This window comes from Elephantulus edwardii, unplaced genomic scaffold (assembly GCF_000299155.1).
Source record: "Elephantulus edwardii isolate Elephantulus edwardi_28Jun2011 unplaced genomic scaffold, EleEdw1.0 scaffold00040, whole genome shotgun sequence".
In the NCBI taxonomy this organism is placed as follows: Eukaryota; Metazoa; Chordata; class Mammalia; order Macroscelidea; family Macroscelididae; genus Elephantulus; species Elephantulus edwardii.
The window spans coordinates 9,904,701-9,929,384 of NW_006399790.1; the positions used below are offsets into that span (position 1 = coordinate 9,904,701).

The window sequence follows — 24,684 nt, forward strand, 5'->3', positions numbered from 1 at the left end:
CTGGGGGCCGGCGTGGGGGTGGGGCGGCGCAGGAACCCGCCGCGCCCTCTCGGCGCACCCTCCCCCCAGGCCTGGACTGGAAATCTGGGCCCTCCAGTCCCACCCAGCGCCCAGGGGCTGCGCCGGCGCGGGCTTTGCTCCCTGCATTTCGAGGTGCTGGTGCTTGTGGGCGGGGGGGATGCCGCCGGGGGAGAGGGGGAGCATGCATTTCTTTATTCTGCGGCCTCTCAAAGGCAGAAGGAGCAAACCATCCCTTGTTCTGACGATCCCCCGGCTGCAGGAATGAGGGGAGTGTCACCCCGAGATTATACCAGCTCTCCATGGCGTGTCCTCACAGCCCCGGACAGAGGCACCGAGGACGAGGACGTTGGTTTAGGAAAAATCTCCCAACGTCTGCACCCCCACTCCTTTCCGCCCCGCCCCCGGCGGTATAGGGTTTCACTCCAGGGCCACCCAAATGGTCCCCCAATCCGGCCCCAACCTCCCAGGTTTCCGCCTCCCTCTCCTAGTGGGCGCTGCTGTCTCCTGAGCACACGCAGGTTTTTTTTTTTTTCTTTAATTTTTTTTTTTTTTCAATCAAGCGTCGCCCGGCCCGTATGAGCGGCTGCAAATGTACATAACGGGAGTTGGTACCTATTACGAATCAGCCCAGAAAAGGTGTATTCCGTCCATAACGAGTATTTTTTTTTTTTGCGTGTGTGTGTATAACTAAAACTTGCCAGTACAACTAGGAAATGGGTTCAAAAATTGAGTTTGATTTCTTTTTTAAAATGAAAAGATGTATGGATTTTTAAATTTTATTTTAATTTTTTTGATACATGGAGTTTTGATGTCTAGTACCGTTGCTGAACGGATCGTTAATGGGTGTTTCCTCCCTCCCCTCCCCGTTTATGAGTAGACATCACAGTTTAAAAAATGGTAGGCAATTAAAATTATGCTTTAGAGATCTCAAATGGCTTTGTCTGTAGGACCAAATGCAAAGCTTTTGAGGGAAATTAGCACCTTTTGCCTTGAATTGAAAGAGTAATTATCAATTCATCTGTTGCTTAAGTGACATATTTTTACCATTACAAGGTTGGCTAAACGGAAAGATGATTCTGGTGTTAAGTGTAAGCCAAAGAAAACACAGATTTACATCTAGATAGTACTTGGAGCGGTTAGACAATGTTGATGCGAAAAGCTGGGTCAGGTAGCCGGCATCAGTGTAGATCAAATGTTGGAAGGTTTGTAAAATGTGTTCCCCCTGAAGGACCCCTTCAAGTCATCAGAATGGGCAGCTGTCAACTGCAAAGCTTGCTTTTCACATGCCTGTCAATTTCATTGCATTTTCCAGGTTGTATGCATGCTGTGATTTGTGAAAAGACCCAGAATCTCTTAAAAAACCCTGCCATATAAACATTTTTGGGTTTAATTCCTAAATTCTGTAGCTGTCTCAGAAAGAACGTCTTGCTCAGCATAGGTGGATGTGGAGAAACGGTTAGAACTTTCTAGAAAACCACAGATACACGCTTAGAACTTACTATAAAACGGAAGTTTGCTCCTTTAGTCATTACATCTTATTCCCCCTCTTAAAAAAAAATCTGAATGATAGCTACACATTCCTTTGAGTCCTACTATGGTGTATTAAAGGTACAACTTCATCTTTTCCTCATGACCATCAGAGACTGTTTCTGACACTGATTCTGAGGCCGTTGAGGTTGAAGAGGTTGGTTCGTCCCCCCCCCCCATGAAATAACCGCTTCCAGCCTGTTCAAGTACTGTGTTGAATTTTGAAATAATTTTTCGGTCTCCCCATCCCCCCTCAGGAGTCAGGATCACGGCTCCTACTTTTTAAGCACTTCTACTTTCCTCAGAAGGAAATTTCTAATTTATGATGGACAGAAATTTGCCCAAATAATTTGAAACGTCTGTAAAACACAATACATGCGATGAAACAAAGACGGTAATAGCTGGCCCTAAGAACCAAGGCTTACGAGTGCTTTTGTCATACTAAATCCACTGCTGTGTTGGCTGTGACTCATAGACTCCACCTCCATCCGTTTATCATTGTTATGTGAGGACACCGCCGCCCTCTCTTTCCCTTTGCGTGTGTGGTGGGCAGGTAGATTCAAACTGGCAATCTCTCACTTTGGTCAGAGAAGGGAAAGGGAAATTTTTTTTTTTTTTTTATTAATAATGCTGGTTGTTCGCTGTCGAGTTGGAATGGACCCGTAGCTGATCCTCCAGAGGGTTTTCGAGGCAGTAAATCACCCAGGAGGAGACTGCCCATCTTCTCCCCCCAACCCCCCCAACACAGAGCTGCTGGTGGATTCCGACCATATGCCTTTTGGGCTTGCAGTACAGCTTCTTACCACTAGGCCACCAGACTGCTTAACTCTATCCGTGGTGGGAAACTTGTGAGACCCGAAAACCAAGACAGTTCCATCAGGTTTTACGATGTAAAGTTTACGATGCAAAGTTTATCACTGCATGGGTTTTCAGGAAGTGACTTGGACAGTTGGATGCTCAGAGGTGCTTTTGCTTGCCTTCTGACTCTTGAACTGGTTTGGTGGGTTAAGTAAGCGTTGGACTACTAACCCAAAGGTCAGTGGCTCAACTCCACCAAGCACTCCATTGGAGAACTATGTGGCAGTCAGCTTTCATAAAGATTTACAGCCTTAAAAAGCTGATGAGACAGGTATCCTCTGCTATAGGGACCTACGAGTGGGAATAAAACCCACAACAGTGAGTTTTCTCATTTTTGACCTTTTCTGGCTTAAGTGATGATTGGCTAACCTAACACTGAAGAAATTGTTGGTGGTATTTTTGATAATGAAAATGTCAAGGGAAAGGTCATGGTCTTTAAGACAAGGCTTTGTGATGACCTTAGGCTGCATTCTCCGTGGCATCTAGAATGCCAGGCGATAAAATCCATATGGAATTTTCTAGAATTATTGATCATCTTTTATTGGGTGCTGCATGAGCAATGTGATTTTCTTTTAAAACCATACAAATGAGAAGACTTAGAAGGTAGGTATTTTAATATTTGTTATTTGGTAGATAGTGCCAATTAAGTAATTACCCACAGCTTTTAATAGCACTGCTCTGGATCTGGAATTTTAATTAGCATATAATTACATTTTTATGGTATTCTACCACAAGGTAAGCGAAAAGGTAACGAGTCAAGTGCTTTTCTGAGATGGACACTTTCACTTTCTGTGAGGGACGTTTGCTTTCCCTCATTATTAGATAGAGACTTGTGTATATGAATCTTCATTCTTGAAACTCAAAAATGAGATTTCTAACTGCTTTTCAAGGAATGATAAAGCTGTGCATTTTGTTGCCCAGCTTTTCTTCATGCTTTGCAAATATAATAGGATTCACTGTATGCATGACACTCTGAAAGGATGGATTTGGAGAGAATCTTTAGCAATTTTCTAGTTCGTCTCTCCAGGGTTACACAGAAAGCATCCTAAATGGATGATAGATGGATCAGATGCTTTAAATCAAGATGAATCTTTTTGGGTTGGTCAGCACTCCCAAGGCCATGTTCATTGTCTCAGTTTTAATTTCGTCAAAGTGAGTATTGTAATAAACATGGAAAGAGACATTATTTAGCTTTTGGAGCCATGTTTTCCTTATGCAGTAGGGTCTCCCTTCGTTTGTTGAGTTTTGGCCCAAGTTTTCAGGAACTACTTGTTAATACCCAGGATAAAACAGACCTATTTTCTTTTTGGTTTTCTCAGACGGACTCAAAAAGTCTATTTACACACACACACACCCCACACACCAAATTAACTCTGACATTCTCTCAGATTTAGTCTTGATTAGCAGATTTGTGGTTTCAGTGTCTTATTTCTCAATTTCCTATAGCAAAGGAGGCATATTTTCTATGTATGTTTATTAGTACATGCTTGTCTTTATAAAGGATAAAATGCATTCAGTGCTTCCCAGAGATTTTCAGTATTTTGAAAAAATTGATTGATGGTAGTTTTCACTAAATTACACCTTTTAAAAATAGTCAATGGTTAACAGCCTTGATACGATGCCTTTACAAAATATATATGTAATGTACATAGTTTAAAGCAGTTTATTTTCCAGTTTGGAGAACATAAACACAAGGTGTTTGACAAAAAGCATTAAGTTTGAAACTCCTGCTTAGTTATTTTAAGGATATGTGATCATGTGGTAGTAAAAATACAAGTATTCTCATTAAAATTTGAAACCAATCATAAAAATAGTGTCATTTCTGTAGTAGAAGCGAAATAAAAGTCTTCTGGTAAGTCTTAGCATGTTCCCATTATATCAAGAAATGTTTCTGATAGTTAACATTTTCTTTCCTGGAATTCTTTGTTTTGTGGTTGATAATAGGAATTTTGAATTTGAAATTTAAGTCTCTTATTTAATGATGACACGTGTTCTGTATTCTTCTAATTCATAAAGAGGAGCAGAGGCTGGTTTGAGTTTTGCTTGAATTATTGTTATTTCTCCAGTTTTCACAATTTTGATTTCATCTATTTTGTTCCCCAGTTGATCCTTGAGTGTGTAGAGCTAGACTAATTATAAGCCCTGCTTCGTGATATACTCTCATCATTGGTCCATGCATGACACACATTAATTTAATTTAGTTAGTTAATTACATTTTTACTTCACTTGAGAACCCTGATGTTTTTTTTAGATCTTGGCTTTGCAATTTGATGATTTCTTTTCTTGGACTTGTAGAAAAGCACTTCTTCGTTTCAACTGAAACTTACTGGGAAAATGTCTAAAGCTGAAAAGGAAATGGATCCAGAATATGAGGAGAAAATGGTAAATACATTCTGGGGTACAAAGTGAACTCTGTAGTTAAGGCTTTATAGAGATTTCATGAAGGTAAAAAAAAAAAAAACCACTCCAAATGCATGTGTTTATGGGATGTAAAAGAGAAGAGTCGAGTTTGGAATTAGAAAGTGTTTCTAATCCAAGCCCCGGAAATGCAGTGGTTAAGCACTTGACTACTGGCCAAAAGGTATGTAGTTCGAACCCACCAGCCACTCTGCTGGAGAAGATTTTGCCATCTGCTCCAGCCAAGGTTCCAGCCCTGGAAACTCTAGAGGGCAGTACTGTGTTTGGCCCAATAAGGTCACAGTGGATCAGAATGAACTTGGTAACATTGGTTTATGTTTTTCTAAATAATCCATTGTCATAGATGGGTTGGAATTGGCTCATAGCCGACCCTCCATTGGGTTTTCAGAGGCGGTTAATCACACGAGAGATTGCCCATCCTTCTCCTGTGGAGCAGCTCTGGTGAATTTGAACCGAGGGCCTTCGGGATTGTGTGTGTGTGTGTGAATTTTTTTTTTTTTTGGTGGGGGGAGAGGAGTGGGACTGGAAACCAGATCTCAATTTCACTTTTTTCACTCCAAAGTCAGATTTTTTTTTCTTCCCTGTTTGTTTTTCTACCATATGAAAATATCTGTAGAAGTATCCATTTTGTTTTGTGACTTGCTTGCTCTGCCTTGTGTTGGATAAATGAATGAACACTGAGCCTACACATTCTCAAATATGTAACACAGCGTAACACTTTTGAGGAAGGGCTGATTGCTCAGTATATGATAATCTTGAATGTTAGAGCAGTATAACTGAAGAACTCTGGTGCCATGATATGTGTAGTGTGTTATGTGCTGGGCTGCTCACTGAAAGTTCACAGGTTCACATCCACCAATTACTTCTCAGGAGAAAGATGGGCAATTTCTTCATGATTTATAGCCCCATGAGTCTGAATGGCAGTGATCGAGGATTTGTTGTTGTTGCTGTTTTTGATGCATAAAGTTTTAGTTACAGTAATCTATATTTTAACATTAATGTTCATGTCTTTTTAAAAATCAGTGAACTTGATTAGCTGAGAAGTTAATTAAGTGAGAAGTTGAAGCTAGTTGGAGCTGATTTATTTCTCCCCAAAGTGGTTTTTATAGTAAATGAATAAGTATTCACATAAGCATTAAGTAGAGGAAAAAGTGTATTTTTTAGTTGTTGGTAACTGTTTCACAAAATTGTGGGACTTAATATTTAGGGCTCTTCTTGTATACATCAGGAAGCCTGGTGGTACAACATGTAAGTGCTCTACTGGCAGTTTGATTCCACGGGAGAAAAATTTGACTATCTACTCTGGTGGTTTAGGTAGGAATTGTGCTGCCAATCCAAAGGTATGTGGTTTGAATCCACCAGCTGCTCTGTGGAAGAAAGATGGGCAGTTTCCTTCCATGGGCTTTATTGCCTCTGAAAAGCCATTGAAGGGGCAGCTGTGAGTTAGTTCTGACTCACTGGTACACAAAAGTCACAACAACTCACATCAAAGTTACACCCTGAAACCCTGAGGGACAGTTCTGCTCTGTCAAATAGGGTCATTATGAGTCAAACTTAACTCCTAACAACAATGATAATGTTAACAGTTAGTGTTTAACAACTTTAAGAACAACATTCCAGTGAGGCTAACATGAAATGGAAAGTTTCTGGCTTCCTTCCAACCCCTGTTCTGAATATATTTGTCTAACTCTGGTATTTATGTTAATGAACTTGTCTGTAAGTTCTGGATGTTATTAATTACACATCCTTCATTAGCGATCAAAATTTCTGTACCCTGTGGTCAGAGAGCTACATGAAAGATATTCTTTCTATCTAGAATGATATGTATATCTTGATGTTTGAAGACTTCTGGTTAAAACCAGTTTTATTGAACTTACATGGTATAAGTTCTGTACACTTAAAATTGTGGAGAAATTATTATATATCAACTTTTAATAGTGAATGTATAGCAACTGCTTTATTATTAACTATACATATGTACATGCACAAGCTTGCATGCCTCTGTATCTATTTATTTTCTCAAAATCCTGTTCATTTTGAAGAGAAGCTTTACATATTACAGTGCAGGATATGATTTTCTAGATCACTATAATTGAAAAAGAGGTTTAGTATATATTACTGTGCAATTACATTGAGAATATTTTGAGAAAAGATGAAATTGCATTTTAAGATTTTAGTGATTGCTAACATTTTCGTGATTTCTTAGATTCAACTTAAAAATATATATCATAGTTAATAATTCGTGGTTCTCTTTTTAATATTATTTTGATGGTTTGTTTTGTTGCTTGAAAGAAAATCGTTATAGTTTGGAAAGAGCCTTTGTTTGCTTTTTGACTGCCAGCTCTCTAAAGAAGCATCCTTGTTATTTGGGCATTTACTAAATCTGTAGGATCACTTGGTTATTATTTGATAAAAACAATACCAAATTCTGCTACTTAATAGATATGGGATCTTGTGATAGTTACATATCTTCTTTGTGCCTCAGTTTTATGATTTGTAAAGTGGGGATGATATTAGTACCAACCACATACATAGATTCCTTAAGAGGATTTGCTATGTTCAGAGGGCTTAGAGTGACAGACAGTACAAAATGCTTATTTTAGCCAAAGTATTTATTAAATAAGCAAACATTGAGTAATTTTTTTCACCTTTTTGTTTATAAATTAGAAAGCAGATCGAGCTAAGAGATTTGAATTTCTACTGAAGCAGACAGAACTCTTTGCACATTTCATTCAGCCTGCAGCACAAAAATCTCCAACATCTCCTCTGAACATGAAATTGGGACGTCCTCGAATAAAGAAAGATGAAAAGCAGAGCTTAATTTCTGCTGGAGAGTATGTTTGCATCTATTTTCTCTTCTTTTCTTATTGTGCTTTGACTGAAAGTTCACAGAGTAATTGGTTTTCCATTCAGTCATCCATGCAGTTTGTTTTATGGCATTAATTACAGTCCCCACTTTGGAATAGCATCCTTCCCATTTCTTCCCTGTGGTTCTGATTTCCATTCATCCCTGTCCTATTCCTACCTGCCTTCTGAGCTTCTGAGCAAGTACTACCCTTTTGATCTTGTGTAGCTGATTGCTATAATGAATAAATACCTTCCTGCTATTATAATTTCTTATTTGGCTTAAAGTTGATCCATAAGGATGAATTTAATTCCAGCACACAGGTTTAATTAGCGCCAGACTTGGGGGCCCCCTCACAAACAAGGGTGTTTTTTGCAGCATTATTTGAAGTGGTAAAAACAAAACAAACCCCCCCAAAACACAACCACAAATCTGCCACCAGGGTGTTTCTTTCTCTTCTATTTTTCGTTCTTCCTCCCCCCCCCTCCACTCTCTTTACTCATGACTCTTTCACTCATCACTTACTCAGTATAACTTTGTATTTTAAAAGAATAAAATTACTGTCAGTGTAACCATGTTTTGGAAGCAATAAGTGTGTTTTTCTTACCAGAAGCCAATGAATAAAAATGTAGCTGGTTCTACCAAATTCCAAATAAGATCTTAGAAAACGAACTCTCTCTTCTCCAGAGATCTTAGTAACGCATGCTAACTTAATTGACACCTTGGCATTTGGACTACTTATGAAGATACTTCTTTTTCCCATCAGCTACCGCCACCGGCGCACAGAACAAGAAGAAGATGAAGAGCTACTGTCCGAAAGTAGGAAAATGTCTAATGTGTGCATTCGATTTGAGGTGTCACCTTCTTGTAAGTATTTGATCACTTTAGTGATTTTATTTTAGGAAAGCTTTTACTTGATTGCATTACATACCTGATTTTTTCTCCCCTTAGATGTGAAAGGAGGTCCACTAAGAGATTATCAGATTCGGGGACTAAATTGGTTGATCTCCCTGTATGAAAATGGAGTCAATGGTATTTTGGCTGATGAAATGGTAAGAACTTTGGGGCTACAAACACATTCTGCCTTTCTGGGTGTGCTGTCTTGAGGCATTCAGAATGATCCAGCATCTGACTTACTATTATAGGTTGTCTTACAATACAGTGTCTCAACAAAAATAGGCTGTCCTGAACTCCTGGTGATTGAGCTTCTACCTTTATACCAAGAAGGTTGGTAAAACACCTATCTGTGCGTAGTATGTGCCCAAGCCAAATTCTGAGTTTATGCTGTGACACTTAAAGTTCTCATGTTGTTGGTAGGTATACTCTAGTCGACTGTGACTCATAGTGACCCTATGAACAACTGACCTCGATCCTACCCTTTGCTGAGACTCCCTCACCATCTCTGATAGACTTGAGCCCATTGTTACAGTCATTATGTCAGTCCGTCTTGTTGAGGGGCTTGCTTCCTCTCTTTGTCTGACCTTTTCCAGTCTTTGCCCATCTGGTCCCTCCTGACAACATACTCAGAATACCTAAGAAGGAGTTTGACTCGCCATGCCTCTAAGGAGCATGCTGGTTACACTTCCTGTAGCACGGATGTGTTTGTTCTTTTGGCAGTCCATGGTATGTGCAGTAGTAGTCTCCAACACCAAGCTCAAAGGCATCACTTCTTCTTCAGTCATCTTTATTCATTGTTGAACTTTCAGATGTGAAAGTGAAGCTTTTAAAAAGGAAGCTTTTTTTGTAATTAAAAAAATAAATCAAATGACTAGTGATCCATCCATTTTTTAATGTAAATTTGAAGTGCTTGGCCTGACCTACCCTCCTGCTACCTGGACAAAACTTTATTATAAAGAAAGTGCAAGTGATGTATAGAGTGCGTCTCAACATCAAGGAAACAAAAATTCTCACTACTGGACCAATAGGCACCATCATGAAAAATGAGGAAAAGATTGAAACTGTCAATGATTTCATCTTACTTGGATCCACAGTCAGTACACTTTGTACCTGCAGTCAGGAGATCAGGAGACATATTGCACCTGGAAAGTCCGCAGTCAAGGACCTCTCCAAATCACTTAGGAGAAATGATGTTAGTTTGAGGACTAAGGTGCACCTGATTCTGAGACCTTGGTATTTTCATTTATTTGGTATGCATCTGAGAGCTTTACAGTGAATGAAGATGATGGAAGAAAAATCATTGATATGTGGAGAAGAATATTGAATATCTTATGGACTGCTAAAAGAACAAACAGATGTCTTGGAGAAACTGCAGCCAGAGTGTTCCCTAGAGGCAAGGAGGGCAAAGTTTCATCTTTTATACTTTGGGCATGCTACTAGGATAGGCTGTTTCTTGGAAAGGGACATCATGCTTGGAAAGGTGGAGGGACAATGGGCTTGAGTGTGTCAGAGATTGGCACAAGATAGGGCAGAGTTCAGATCTGTTCTTCGTAAGGTCACTGTGAGTTGTACTCGACTCCATGGCACTTAACAACAACAAGAAGAAGAGTGTATAGAATGGCTGTCGAATTTTGTGTTTGTGCTTTTTTTTTTTACGAAAAAAGAACTCAAGAACATAAAATTTTATGAGGCCTAAAATTCTTATTGATATTTCATTAAATGGTACCAAAAATCACTTTGACTTTTTTGTTTTCCTTTATATTTTGCCTTCTGGGAAGCTAACAGTCAAATGAAATGTCAAACTGGTGTGTCCACATTTTCCACAAGACAGTGGACATACCCATAAGGATCTACCCATTGTGTCTTTGCTTATTCTTTCTGATCTGACAGACTTTCCTTCTTGTTAGGTGCCATAGGGTTCAGTATGACTCATAGCGACCCTGTGAATAGCGGAGCTGAACCCTGACCTATCCTGTGCCAAACATAGCATTTCTTATATACCTGACTACCTTGTTCCATTCACTGTGTCAGTCCATCTTGTTGAGGCTCCTCCTTTCTTTGGTTGACCTGCCATACTCTGAAGGACTGACCCCTCCTCACAACATGCTTAAACTATGTGAGACTCAACTTTGTCATCCTTGCCTCTAAGGAGCACCCTGGTTGTACTTTTTCCAAGAAATATTTGTTCTTTTGTAGTCCAAGGGACATTCAATACTCATCCCCAACACTATGCTCAAAAGAATCCATTCTTCTTCTGTCATCCTTATTCAACTTTAAGATGCTTAGTAAGCAATTGAAAAGATGATGTTCTAGATCAACGCACTTTAGTCTTTAAATGGAAAACATTGGTCCTTAGCACTTTGGAGCAGTCCTTGAAGATTTCTCCAAGTGCAACATGCCTTCTGATTTCTTGATTGCTGGTGCCAAGGGTGTTGATTGTGAATCTAAGCAAAATTAAATTATTGACACCTTCAGTGTTTTCTCACTCTATCATGACATTGCTGAGTGGTGAGTAGTTTTATTTGCTTCATGTTGAGGTGCAGTCCACTATTGAAGGCTAGAGACTTTGATTTGTAAGGAGCTCTGATGGCCTAGTGGTAAGATTCTGCGCTGCAGTCCCTAAGGTACATGGTTCAAATCTGTCAGGTGTTCCATGGGAGAAGGATGGACAATCTCGTCCTGTGGGATTGTTGTTGTTGTTATGCGCCATCAAGTTGCTTGCGACTGATAACGACCCTATGTACAAAAGCTCTAAATGCCGTTCTATCCTGTGCCCACCTAGCCATCCTAAACACACTCATTCCCACCACTCCAGCCACAGGATCGATCCATCTCATCGAAGGTCTTCCTCTCCTGTGCCGCCCCTCCACTCTGCCAAACATAATGTCCTTCTCCAAGGACCAGTCCCTCCTTGCAACATGCCCAAAGTATGTCACACGAAGCTTCAGAAGCCTTGACTCCGAGGAGCATTCTGGCTTCACCTTCTCCTCTTAAAACCCACTGGAGAGTCAGCTATGGGTCGGTTCTGACTTGATGGTACACAACACACAACAACAAAAACAACAGTCTTTGATCTTCAGCCTCAAGTGTTTCAAATCCTCCTCACTTTGAGCAAGCAAGGGTGCACAATGTGCATGTTGTTCCCCTGATCCTGATGTCACAGTCCTCTTCATAAAGTCAATCTTCTTGAATGACTTGTTTGGCATGCAGATTTCCCAGGTATGGAGAACACATACATTCACGATGCACACCTTTCTTGATTTTAAACTTTGCATTGTTCCCTTGGTCTGTTCACACAACAGCCTTTTGGTCTAGGTATAGGTTTCACAGGAGCACAAAGAGATGCTCTGGAAATTCCATTCTTCTCAATGTTAGCCACAATTTTTTATGATTCACACAGCCAAATAAAACACAGATAGACACCTTTCTGGTAGTCTCTGCTTTCTGCCAAGATCCATTTGACATCAGCAATTATATCTCTGGTGCCACAGCCTCTTCTAAACCCAGCTTGAACATATTGCAGTTCTCTGTAAATGTACTATTCTAGCCATTTTGGGATGATCTTCAGCAGTATTTTGCTTGCATGTGTTATTAATGATATTGTTGGAGAGAATTTCCAGTTCTTTTGTGCCAGCTTTCTTTGGAATGGATACAAATATGGATCTCTTCCAGTCATTTGGTTCCCAAATTTCCTGGCACAGACTGGTGAGCTTGTCCAGGGCTGCATCTGTTTACTGAAACATGTCATTCGGTGTCCCATCAGTTCCTGGGACCTGATTTTTTAATGTCTTCAGTGCAGCTTGAATTTCTTTCTTCGTTACCATTGTTCTCGATCACATATTACTTCCTGAAATGGTTCCGTGTCAGCCAGTTCTTTTTGGCACAGTAACTCTGTATTCCCTACCTTCCTTAGTGCTTCTTTTCATTTCTATTTTACCATTAATTGATGTTCCATGTTTTCATTGTAAGTTACCTGAAATATATTTTCATTGTAGGCTACTTGAAATCTGCTCAGGAAATATGTAGGGTATAGGCACTGAACAATGAATTGATGAATGCTGGCATGAATGAGTGACACCTGGATTTGTAGGCAACCAGAAAATGAACAGATGGAATATAGAACAAAAAAAAGTCCAAGGCCATGTTGATACTGCATACAATAGTGTGCCAGGTGGGGACTGGGAAATAACACTGAGAAATCATGGACAGGTAAATAACATAAAATAACCAAAGAGAATAAGCCAGTCTGTCTCACAAACTATTTGAGCGGAAACAAGGGAGAATATGAAGGCTTAGCATGGCTATTTGAAGACCAAATGAATAGGATAGGATTGAAGGGCGGGCAGGGGGAACTCTCAATCCATATAACATTTATTTATGTGCCTGTAAAACTGTGTTTACAGTTGTCATCCAGAGGAGCCACGTGATTATGTATGTCCCCTATCATATGCTGTTGTTCTCTGCTGTTGAGTCAAGTACGACTCATAGCAACCCTATGAACAGTGGAGCGGAACCCTGCCTTATCCTGGACCATCTTCATTACTTTTTTGTAAATGTTAAAATTATTCTTATTGACATTTTACCCACTTTATTTTTATTTTATACCTGTGTACAAGATTCTTAAACATTGTGTATCATTCACATGCATTGCCTTTTTACACATTGTGTTGGAAATGATCACGCTTATACACTGTGTTTTATAAAATTCATCACCATTGCCCTCTGCCTACCAGATACTGTATCAATCCATCTTGTTGAAAGTCTTCCTCTCTTTCTTTGGTCCTCTACCATTTTTCCAACTTGATGTCCTTTTCTGTCTTGGTCCCTCTTGACAACATGGCTGAAGTGTGAGATGAAGTGCTTGCTGCAGAAGGTCAAGGACTTCAGCCTTCAGTATGGATTGAAGCTCAGAATCAACAAAGATTCTCACCACTGGACCAATTGGCAGCATCGGGATGGATGGTGAAGAGATTGAGATAGTTAACAGTTTTAGTTTACTTGGCTCCACAGTCAACACTCTTGGTAACAGCAGCCAGGAAATCAAGAGACGAATTGAATTGGGAAAGTCAGCTATAAGAGACCTCTCAAGAGTACAAAAGAGCAATGACATCAGGCTGGAAACTAAGGTGCACCTGATCCAGGCTGTAGTCTTTGCAATTAGTGCTATGCATCGGAGAGTTGGACAGTGAATAGGGTTGATAGAAAGAGAATTGATGCCTTTGAGCTGTGTTGCTGGAGAAGAGTGTTGAATATACCATGGACTGCGAGGAGAACAATCAGGTTCACTTGGAGAGTGTGAAACTGGGATGCTCCTTGGAGACAAGGATTCTGAAGCTTCGTCTGACATACTTTGGACGTGTTCCAAGGAGGGACCAGTCCTTGGAGAGGGACATCATATTTGGGAGAGTAGAGGGACGGTGCAGGAGAGGAAGGCCCTCAGTGAGATGCATCGATTCGGTAATTGGGGCAATGGGAGTGGGTGTGTCAGAGACAGATTGGCACAGGCTAGAGCAGAGTTTAGGGCTGTTGTACATATAGTCGCTATGAGTCACACGCGACACGATGGCACATAACAACAAACAAATGATAAAGCATTTGAATGGTTGGAGAAAATTTGGAAAAAAGTCAAGAATAAAATTGAAAGCAAATTAGAATTTTGCTGCTTAGAAATAACTAGAGGGCAGTGACAAAGACGAAGGCCCTCAACAAGATGGCTTGACAGTGGACAACAATACAACAGTGATTTAGGGGGTGTCAGGACATTTCCTTCTGTTGTCCATAGAGTTGGAGCTGACTATGGCGCCCAACATCAGCAACAAAAACATGCTTATATTAACAGAGTAAATAACAAGAACCATATGATCTCAGCAGTTGATGCAGAAAAGGCATTTGACAAAATCCAACACCCCTTCCTGATACAGACACTCGGCAAAATTGGAATAGAAGGGAATTTCCTAGACATAAAAAGTACATCAGAGGCAAACTGGGATCAAGCTTAGATGGCCTAGTCTATGGTATAAAGAGACTGCCAAATACAGTCTGAAATGCACAATCTGAAGAGGATAAAGTTGATGACTGTGACTGTCTAGAGATTAAATCCCTGTGTGCATCAAAAACATTTTCCAACAGAGTGAAAAGAAAACCTACTTACTGGGAAAAAAACATTTGACAATACCATTTCAGACAAGGGTTTCATATCAAAAGTTTGCAGAATCCTACAGGGCCACCACAAGAAAAAAACGGAAAAGATAATTACTAAATGGGCAAGACATGGAAAGACTTTATAGAGGAAGATATTCACATGGTCAAAAGGCACATGAAGAAATGCTCAAGATTACTGGCAATAAGAGAAATGCAAATCCAAACCACAACAGGATACCATATAATCCTAGTAACAATGGTAAAGCATAGCAGGGCAGCAAGTAATAAATGTTGGAGAGGATGTAGAGAGATAGGAACTCTTGTACACTGTTGGTGAGATTGCAAAGTGGTACAACCACTCTGGAAGGCAGTTTGGTGCTTCCTCAGAAAGCTGAACATAGAAATTCCATACGATCCAGCTATTCCACTGCTTGGAATATATCCCGTGAAAATGAGAACTGAGGCACAGATGGAGACTTGTATAGTAATGTTCATAGCGTTGTTAATTGAGCATCACAGAAACGCAGATACAGCCCAAATGTTCAACCACAATTGAATGGATTCAGAAATTATGGTACATTCACAGGATGAAATACTATGCAGCACACAGGAGCAATGATTTTGTATATCACTACGTAACTTGGGAGGGACAGGAAAGCATTAATGCTAAGTGAACTAACTCAGTCCCATAAGGACAAATACTATATAAGACCATTATTAGAGAATGTGCATGAGGATCCAAGAGTGGGGGGAGGTGGGAGCAGAAGGGTGAGGATGGGCAAGGGTGGGAGGGTCAATCATAGCGTTGCACAATTTGATATGGTAGAGGAAGGGGTGTGTAAAAGAAATGGGAAAAGTCTGGTGTGGAAAACAGTGTATACAAACTTTGTAACGAAACCAGTATAAAATAAAAATTTTATTTAACCCCCCCAAAATAATTAGATAACACCAAACATATATCCCCTTGTGCTCTTTTTTAAAAATTGCATATATTTCTATTACATACGGGAACTCTGGTGGTTCGTTGTAAGGAGCTGCACTGCCACCCTGAAGGCACGCAGTTCAAATCCACTAGCTGCTCCTTGGGACAAAGATGGACCATTTCCTGTGCGATTTACATTCTCTAGAAACTGTCTCGAGGGTCAGCTATGGGTCGATTCTGGGTTCATGGTACATAAAAAAAATATTTCTGTACATAGCTGAGATAAATTTGATTTTCTTATTTCTTTATGTCCATATGTATTTTCCACACACTTAAAAAATTTTTTTGTAAAAAAAAAGTAATTGTTGCATAATAATTAATTCTAATAAGGGACCATCATTTTACTCACCTCCTCTCTTATTACCAGCTATTTGGATTGTGTCATGCTATGGTGAAAATCCTTGTAATTTTGTTTTTCTGCACTCCTCACTTCCGTAAGAAGTGAAATGACTTTTTAGGGCTTTGGATGTACTCTATCTAAAATAATAACCACTTCATTTAGTGAAATATTAAAATAGGAGAAATCCAGTAAAAATTGTTCAAAGCTTAGGTTTATGAAAGGAAATGTATAGCTTGCATAGAGGTTAAGCCAAAAAAGCAAGTAGCTCCATTTTTCTGTGGGAAAGCAGAGGACATTGGTCCCTTTGTGAGGTTGTGAGTTTATGGGTGTCAGATGTATTACTTTAAGAAAAAGTCCACTGGAACAATTGATCTCTTGGGTGTTTCGTGGCTGCAGAGTCCCATTCCTTTACATTCCCCTGAGGCCTTAAGAGTATGAAGTACAAGTATAAAGCCACAAGCCCCTTGAGATGCAGAGTCTAAATATTTAACGCTTAGGCTCTAGTAATACTGGGACAATGAGAAGGAAAGACCATTGCTAAGTAATTTGTTAATTCTGTCTTTGGGAAATAAAACACCCATTACAAAATAAAATTTTGCTACTTTTAGATTATATAATAGATTGCTTGCTCTTTCAGGAGTCAAATAGCTTTGTTGAACAACTCTCAAACTGCAGTAAGTATTGAATTGGGATGGTAATTCGCTTAAAAAGAGACCTTTCAACTCTTCATAATTCCCTGTGAGAGCTCATTGGCAAATCCCTTTCATGATGTGATTACTAAACAAAATGCCTCATTAAAGAAAAAATATTTATGGGTTTTCCCCTTTGTGATGACATGCAGGGTCTTGGTAAGACTTTACAAACTATTGCTTTGCTTGGTTACCTGAAACACTATCGCAACATTCCTGGACCGCACATGGTTTTGGTTCCAAAGTCGACTTTGCACAACTGGATGAATGAATTTAAACGGTGGGTCCCATCTCTCCGTGTTATTTGTTTCGTTGGAGACAAGGATGCGAGAGTAAGTATACAATCTGTTAAACAAAACTCTGACGAGGCATTTTCTGGGGTTGTTTGTATTACATGCTATTGCTGAAGAAGACTACTGTAACTCCAGAGCTGTTGTGCTTACTTTATGCTGGGCTCTGATGGGAGGGCTTTGGGTATGTTAAATATAATGTATGAGATACACGTATTGCCTGTTAATGACAGATAAGCAACTGCTGTGCTTCCTGTGCATTTACTTTGAATTAGATCCTTAACCTAAGAAATTTTGAAAGGCACTTTTAGGTGACTTTAAAAAAAATTTTTTTTTGAAAAGTCTAGTTTTGTTGACAGTATATCCTGTTGGTGATTCTATGGTTTGTGTTGTACTGAAGCTCCAACTATGTACATTGAGATGACATTCATTTGTCGTTTAAAGGTTTAACTTTTGAACTTGTGCATGTGCAGGTATACACATGTGCACAATTGTCACCTCTCCTGTGTGTACATCTGGCCATTGACACGGCTTTTAGGTTTGGTCTTTGAACAGAACAATACATGTCCGCATACAATCTCAGATAGTGATAGACGCTCTAGGCTTTTAAATTAGACATTTGTTAATTTAGATGGCCACAGTGCTTTTAGAGTATAGAATTCATCTAAAAATAATAAATTATGCAAAAATACCAAAATGAATAATCAGCTCAGAAGGCATATTATTAAACTTTGTCTTTACTTTGCCTCCAGAGAACATAGTTTAAAGATTGATTCTATTTTACATCATGAGATAGGTTATCAAGAGAAAGCCTCGAAAGAATCGTAGCGTAATGAATTATGTAATTTTATTCTCCTCATTTTGCTTGAAGAAAAAGTACTTAAATTTATTTAAATTTCACTTATAAATAATTCAAATATTGAAATACTGAACTCATAAATTTGGAATCACTGGCTTGATTCTTCCCTGTGCCTGGTTATTCCTCTGGTACAAGTTAGATTTTTGGAACCCTTTCTGTTCACTGCTGTTATTTAATGTCATTTCACTCCTCATAAAGCTTTACACTTCAGAAGATTGATATTTTGCTGAAATAGTTTCTTGAAGATTATGAGCAGAAGAGAAATATCCAGACTTATGTTTTTATAATATCTCAGGAAGAATGTAAATCAGTGGCTTTTAACTATATTACATAGTTTCCAAGGGCTTCATGAAGTATCTCTAGGAGTTTTAAAGGAAGAGTGGGTGTATTTGTAACCGCTGTGTTTTGATCACATGGATGTTTGGAATTCTGGCAGCTAGTAAATTAAGCTTTAAAATCAGTCTTAAAAATCAGTGTTTTTCCAGTTGTAAGCTGCCACTAGAAATGGGTTGTGAATTCTCCTTAGGGAATGGGTGATAATACTTTTTTTAAAACAAAGAAATAGGATAGAATTGAAAATAGCAGAACATTTCTATATGCAGTAAGAGAAATATTTAAGTTGCTTATTCCTATTTGTTTGCACCTAAACTTACTCAAACGTACATGCTTATACTGGATTATATATACCATACAATTAATTAAAAATATTTTTACTGTAGGCTGTGATCAAAAGGAGTAAGGAGCTAGTGGCAAGATGTTGCACTGCAGCTCCAAAGGCCTGTGGTTCAAATCCACAAGTTGCTCCACAGGAGAAAGATGGGAAGTCTCCTATTGTGCAATTAACTGCTCTAAAAACTTGCTGGAAGGTTAGCTACGATTCAGTTCTGACTCAATGGTACATAACAAAAACATGGCCAAAAAATTTGAAATCCTTTGTTCTAGACAAGTTATATCAGTTTAAGGATTAATATACTTGGGTATTGATATTAGTCTCAGAGGCACTTGCTGTAGAAGGTCAAGGACTATAGTCTTTAATATGGATTGAAGCTCAACATCAAGAAGACAAAGATTCTCACCACTGGGTGGATTGACAGCACCATAATAGATGGAGAAGAGATTGAGGTTGTTAGCAATTGCAGCTTGCTCAAATCCACAATAAACACTCTTAACACCAGCAGTCAGGAAATCAGAAGACAAATTTCATTAGATAAATCTGCTGTCAGGGACCTCTCCAGAGTGCTGAAGAGCAAGGATGTTAGTCTAGAGACTAAGATACACCTGACTTAGGCTATGATCTTTGTAATTACTTGCTATGCATCAGAGAGCTAGACAATGACTAAGGATGACAGAAGAAGAATTGATGCTTATGAATTGTGGTGCTGGAGAAGAGTCTTGAAGATAACATGGACCACCAAGAAAACAAATAGGTTTGTCTTGGAGAGGGTGAAACCTGGTCTTTCCTTGGAGGCTAGGATTTTGAAGCTCTGTCTCACATACTTTGCGACTGATCCTTGGAGAAGGACATCATACTCAGAAGGGTGAATGGACAGTGCAGGAGAGGAAGACTCCAGATGAAATGGATTGATAGAGTAACGAGGGCAGTGTGGTAGGTGTGTCGGAGTCAGACTGGCTCAGGACAGGGCAAGCTTCAGAGCTGTTGAACGTAGAGTTGCTGTGAGTTGCAAATGACTTGATGGCACATAACAACAACAGCAACATGCATATAAGAAGTCTGGGTTATTATAGATAGCTAAATTTGAACCTTAGTATCTCATGACATATAGGGACTTTCTACATTCCAGGTCTAATGTTAACATTTCATGTGGTTCATATTTTAGTAATATTTGATATAAGCTGTTATTGCTGTGTGTCGTGGAGTTGGAACCAACCTGTAACTCACCCTCCAACAGATTTTTCAGAGACAACAAATCAACGGGAGATTTCCCATCTCTGTGGATCAGCTAGTGGATTCAAACGGTGTGCCTTTGGAATTGCAATGCAGCTGTTTACCACTAGGCCGGCAGATTTCCCTGATAAGCTAGGATAGGTATTTAATTGGAAATTATTAAGAGATACTCTTGATCCTATCTGGTACTAACATAGTCCCAAAATCTGTAGGGACATGATTGCCAAGTGCAGTTTCAGGACTCATTTCATTTCAAGATAGAGACAGATCAAAGACAGTAGGCATGGAAATGGGCATCTAAGTTTTAACTCTTTATTGAGTGACATAGCTCTGGTAGCCTAGTCTATAGGGAGTCACACTGCTATACCAAAGGCAGTGCCTCTCTGGTGGTTCCAATCCACCAGTGGCTCTATGGAAGAAAGATGGACATTCTCTTCCCATGATGATTTACAGCCTCTAAAAACCTGCTGGAGGGTTCAGCTATGAGTCAGTTCTGACTTGATGGCAATGAGTTTTGAGTTTTTGTTATGTGGGTCTCAAAGGGCCTTAATTTTGTCACCTTGTAGTTGACAAACTATGATAATACCTCAACAAAGTTTACTTTTTACTCCAGAGTCTTCTTTTTTTTTTTAAAAAAAAATTATTCTTATTAATTTTAATAAAAAATTAGAGAGACTTTGGATTTCCATTCATTCATTGTTGCACTTTTCTCCCTGCCCACCCCTCCCCACCAGTACACTCTTCTCTTTGAACAGTAAAAGAAAAATTCTTTCATTGTTTTACAGTCCCTCTCCCCCGGCCCACACCAAAGTCCTCTTTTCATAAATTCAGTTATGCAGTCAAATACTGTAGACTCATTCAACAGTATTAACTGAATGTCTACTATGTAAGTGGCGACACCTGTAGATGGAATTAGATGGCAGAAAGTAATCCCTAGTATCTTAAATGACCTTAAAAATATGACTTCTGGAGCTCTGGTGACCTAGTGGCAAAAAAGCTGCACTACCACCCCAGAGGCACACAGTTCAAATCCACCAGATGCTCTGCTGGAGAAGGAGGGGCAATGTCCTCCTCCTGTACCAGTCAGATCTGATTTGACGGTACACACACAAAAAAATAATAAAATAAAATTAAATTTTTTTTAAAAAAAATATGACTTCTTTCTAGAGTGCAACTGAGATTCTACAGAGGACCCTTTCTGTCTTTTACTTCCATCTAGATGTGTCCTCATTTATGTCATAGACATTCGGTTAATACTGTTGAGTGAACCCAAAGTGTGTAATTTTTGTTTAGGCATTTTCATTGCACATTTAAGATGTTCATTAGCCTCTTCTCAATATAGGTGTAGATGCACCCCTCACTATCCAGTTAATTTTTATAGTTGTCTTTTTACCAATAGCGTGTGGAATTCAGAGTGTATAAGCGAAAATGTTCTTAGCTTTGGCTTCCATGTTGTCCACTGCCTATAAAGATTTTCAAAATAGTTTTAAATAGCCTGATTCACTCTTCAATAGCTTTCCCAATTGTACCTTCATAATAACACTAGGAACTTCACAAAACATTAATGGGCTTTGATGGCCCCTTAACAGAATGTATGATTTGTCCTTACTAGGAAGAGATGAAACATAGAAGAGATCGCAGAAGGTTATAACCATTCGGTGTATAAAGTACTTTCTGGTTGTTGAAACTATATCATGTTGGTAATGCTTAGATCTTGCTAAGATTGTGCTGTTACAAAGTTATTCTTTCCCCCATGCCCTTCTGGACCCATTGTAGTTTGAAGACCCCAAACATTAAAATTCATTGTCTAGGAGCCGATTCTGACTTACACCAATCTTATAGGTCAGAGTAGAACTGCCCTATAGAATTTCAAAGGCTGTAAATTTTTATGGAAGCACACTACCACATCTTTCTACCATGGAGATGATAGTGGGTTTGAACCACTGACTTTGTGTTTACCAGAAACACGTAACCATTCTGCTACCAAGGCCTAATAACTTCATGATCTTCTGGTGATAAGAATATTTTCCCTATTCATGGAATAGACTGGACTCCTATAATGGAAACTGCTGGTTCTCCTCTGTTGGTGAACATATTAGCATGCCATCTAAACAACTGATCACAAAGGTGTCTTTAGGCCTCAGTTTTCTCATCTCTAAAGTGAGTTAGACTAACTGATGTTCAGAGTCTCTCACAACTCTTAATGTTCTCTTGCTATTTAACTTCATGATCATTTTGTCAGCCTCTTCTAACACAGGGAATTTGGTTTTGCATTAGGCTGCTTTTATTCGTGATGAAATGATGCCAGGAGATTGGGATGTCTGTGTTACTTCTTATGAGATCGTAATTAAAGAAAAGTCTGTGTTCAAAAAGTTTCATTGGCGATACCTAGTTATTGATGAAGCTCACAGAATAAAGAATGAAAAATCAAAGGTAAGTTAGTTACCAATATCTTTATTTAGTTTAAACTACCAAATCAGTTTCTTCATGTCTCTATATTAAAATGTAAAAAGTGATAGAAAATTGTGATTTGTGAAATGCAAGTGAAGGTCAGTTTTTAAAAGTGGCTTTAAAGTTACTGAATACAAGAAAAAAATTGAGCAGTTCTTAATACTGGAAAACAAGTGAGTGGTCATTTGCTATATGTCTTTCAGCCTCTTTCATGCCATAATTGTTTGATATTGTCACAAATATTTGTCGTACAAATATCATTTGTACTGACTTATTTTTTATTGAGGGGCCACCTATGCATATTCATATGGATTGATTAAAAAAACATTTCCTGGTATTATATGACTTGTGTGAATTAGAGTATGGTGTTCACATTGAAAACTATCAATATTTCTTGCCATTCAACTCCATCAACAGTAGGAAACACTTCAATTATTATGATGAACCTCTCTTTGGATCACTGGGCTACTTTGAGAGAAACAGGGACAGAACTGGAGCAAAACCATCAGGTGGATCATACTAATACAAATTGGAACTAATATCTGATAAGAGGATGCATGTTAGAGAATTAATTGTGTAAAGCATTCTGCAGATGCATTTTTATTGACAAGATTATTGTTATTTTATTATTTTTGGGGGTCTTTGAAATCCTTGTGGACTCATGTTTCAAAAGTCAGCATAAGGTATTCAGGAGGTGGGTGGATGGGCTCAATTTTGATCCTTAAAATTTATGGCCAGGTCAAAGTAGAACTTGGTGAAGGAAGACGTGGTTGGGCAGGGGAGGGGAGTCGTGATATACAAAGTGGCTGGCCTGGATTCCAAGGAAAAGATCTAGACTGTTTTCTGTGGACCTAAATTAGAGAAAAGAAGTGTTTTGAGATAAGACAGGGAGAATTTCAGGGCATCTCAGATATGAGGACTCTCTCCAGTCTTTTAAGCATAGAAATGCTGAGAACGTTTTACTCATACTTCACTGCTGCAGTGTTCACTGGAATTGGGATCCCCCCCCCATATCAGAATAATTATCAAGTTTTATTTGAAAAGAAAAGGCATGGCTTGTTGGATAAAGTAGAGCTTAATGCCTGAGGTCTTGGTAATAAGACAGTGTAATATAGCTTTTGCATTTTTCATCTAGCTTTCAGAGATTGTCCGTGAGTTCAAGTCAACTAACCGTTTGCTCCTAACTGGGACGCCTTTGCAGAACAACTTGCATGAACTCTGGGCATTACTCAACTTTCTGTTGCCTGATGTCTTTAATTCGGCAGATGTGAGTTCAAGTCATGTGGTGATTTGATTATAATTGTCTTACAATCACAGACAATTGTTAGAGCTTACAGATGTAGATTGGAATTGAGAGTTCACTTTCATTTGTGCGTTTTGATTTGCTCAGGAAAGACTTCTTAAGTACCGTATTTTAAAATTGGGATATTTAGAAAAATCATGTTTTTTCCCTTTGAGATTAACTTGTTAAATGTTAATTCTTATTGCTACCAGAATTTAGGATATAAGATAGGCCAGGTTCAGAATAGTATGTTCAGCATTTATGTTTTTATTACATTGGAGAGATTTGAAACACATTACAAAACACCAGTTTTGACTAACTTTAGTCCACCAAATGGGTGAAATACCTTTGAAACGATTTTTTATTATGGTGGCCCTCAGTCTTTGGCGAGTGCTACCTCCTGAGGCCTAGTGGTAGGAAGCTGTGCTGCAGTGTTAAAGGCACGTAATCCAAAATCCACCAGCTGTTCCATGGGAGAAGGATAGGCAATTTCCTCCTGTGTGATTAACAGCTTCTGCAAACCTACTGGAGGGTCAGATATGGGGTGGTTTCAATTTGATGGTATTAGAAAACAACACCACCAAGGAAAGAGCTCTGGTGGCTTAGTGGTAAGAAATTGGGATACCAATGCAAAGGTATGCGGTTCAAATCTACCAATTTCTCTGCAGGAGAGAGATGGACAGTCTCCTCTTACCTGATTTTACTGCCTCTTGAAGGTCAGCTATGGGTCGGTTTTGACTGGACAGCAGACAAGAGCAATAATTTTAGTATTTTTAATTATTAACACGAAGATATGTTAGGGTAGCAAACTGAATTGAATGCTTTAAAGTCTTAAGTGCTGGATCCCCCCAACCCTGTTCCAGTCCCCATTACCCTTAACAATTGAAAATAAAAGTACCAGACTCAGCTATCTATAGATTTTGTATACCTTATCTTGCTTTGGCTTGTCTTTATTATTTGGTAAGATTAATATGTTCTTTTAAAAACATTTTTATTATTATTATTTTGTTTGGTTTTTAATTATTATTAAATTTTATTAGTTTTAATGAACATTTACAGAGATTTTGGGTTCTCATTCATTCATTGTTGCACTGTTTTCTCTACCCTCCTCCCCAGTTTGTTCTTCTCCCCCCCCCCCGAATGTCTGTTTTAATTGTCCAATTGCCACAGTGCTTGTC

At 38.9% G+C, this 24,684-nt stretch overlaps 1 protein-coding gene across 2 annotated transcripts in view; it reads left to right on the top strand.

Annotated features, from left to right (window-relative positions):
- Window positions 1–24,684, top strand: part of SMARCA1 (SWI/SNF related, matrix associated, actin dependent regulator of chromatin, subfamily a, member 1) — an 87,749-nt gene that overhangs the window by 454 nt on the left and 62,611 nt on the right. For both annotated transcript variants that reach the window (XM_006885048.1, XM_006885049.1), the window contains exons 2-8: window positions 4,702–4,788; window positions 7,492–7,658; window positions 8,436–8,536; window positions 8,621–8,721; window positions 16,871–17,050; window positions 22,051–22,206; window positions 23,360–23,491. In XM_006885048.1, the coding sequence (XP_006885110.1) occupies window positions 4,702–4,788; window positions 7,492–7,658; window positions 8,436–8,536; window positions 8,621–8,721; window positions 16,871–17,050; window positions 22,051–22,206; window positions 23,360–23,491 (924 nt within the window). The remainder of the gene's footprint in view (window positions 1–4,701; window positions 4,789–7,491; window positions 7,659–8,435; window positions 8,537–8,620; window positions 8,722–16,870; window positions 17,051–22,050; window positions 22,207–23,359; window positions 23,492–24,684) is intronic.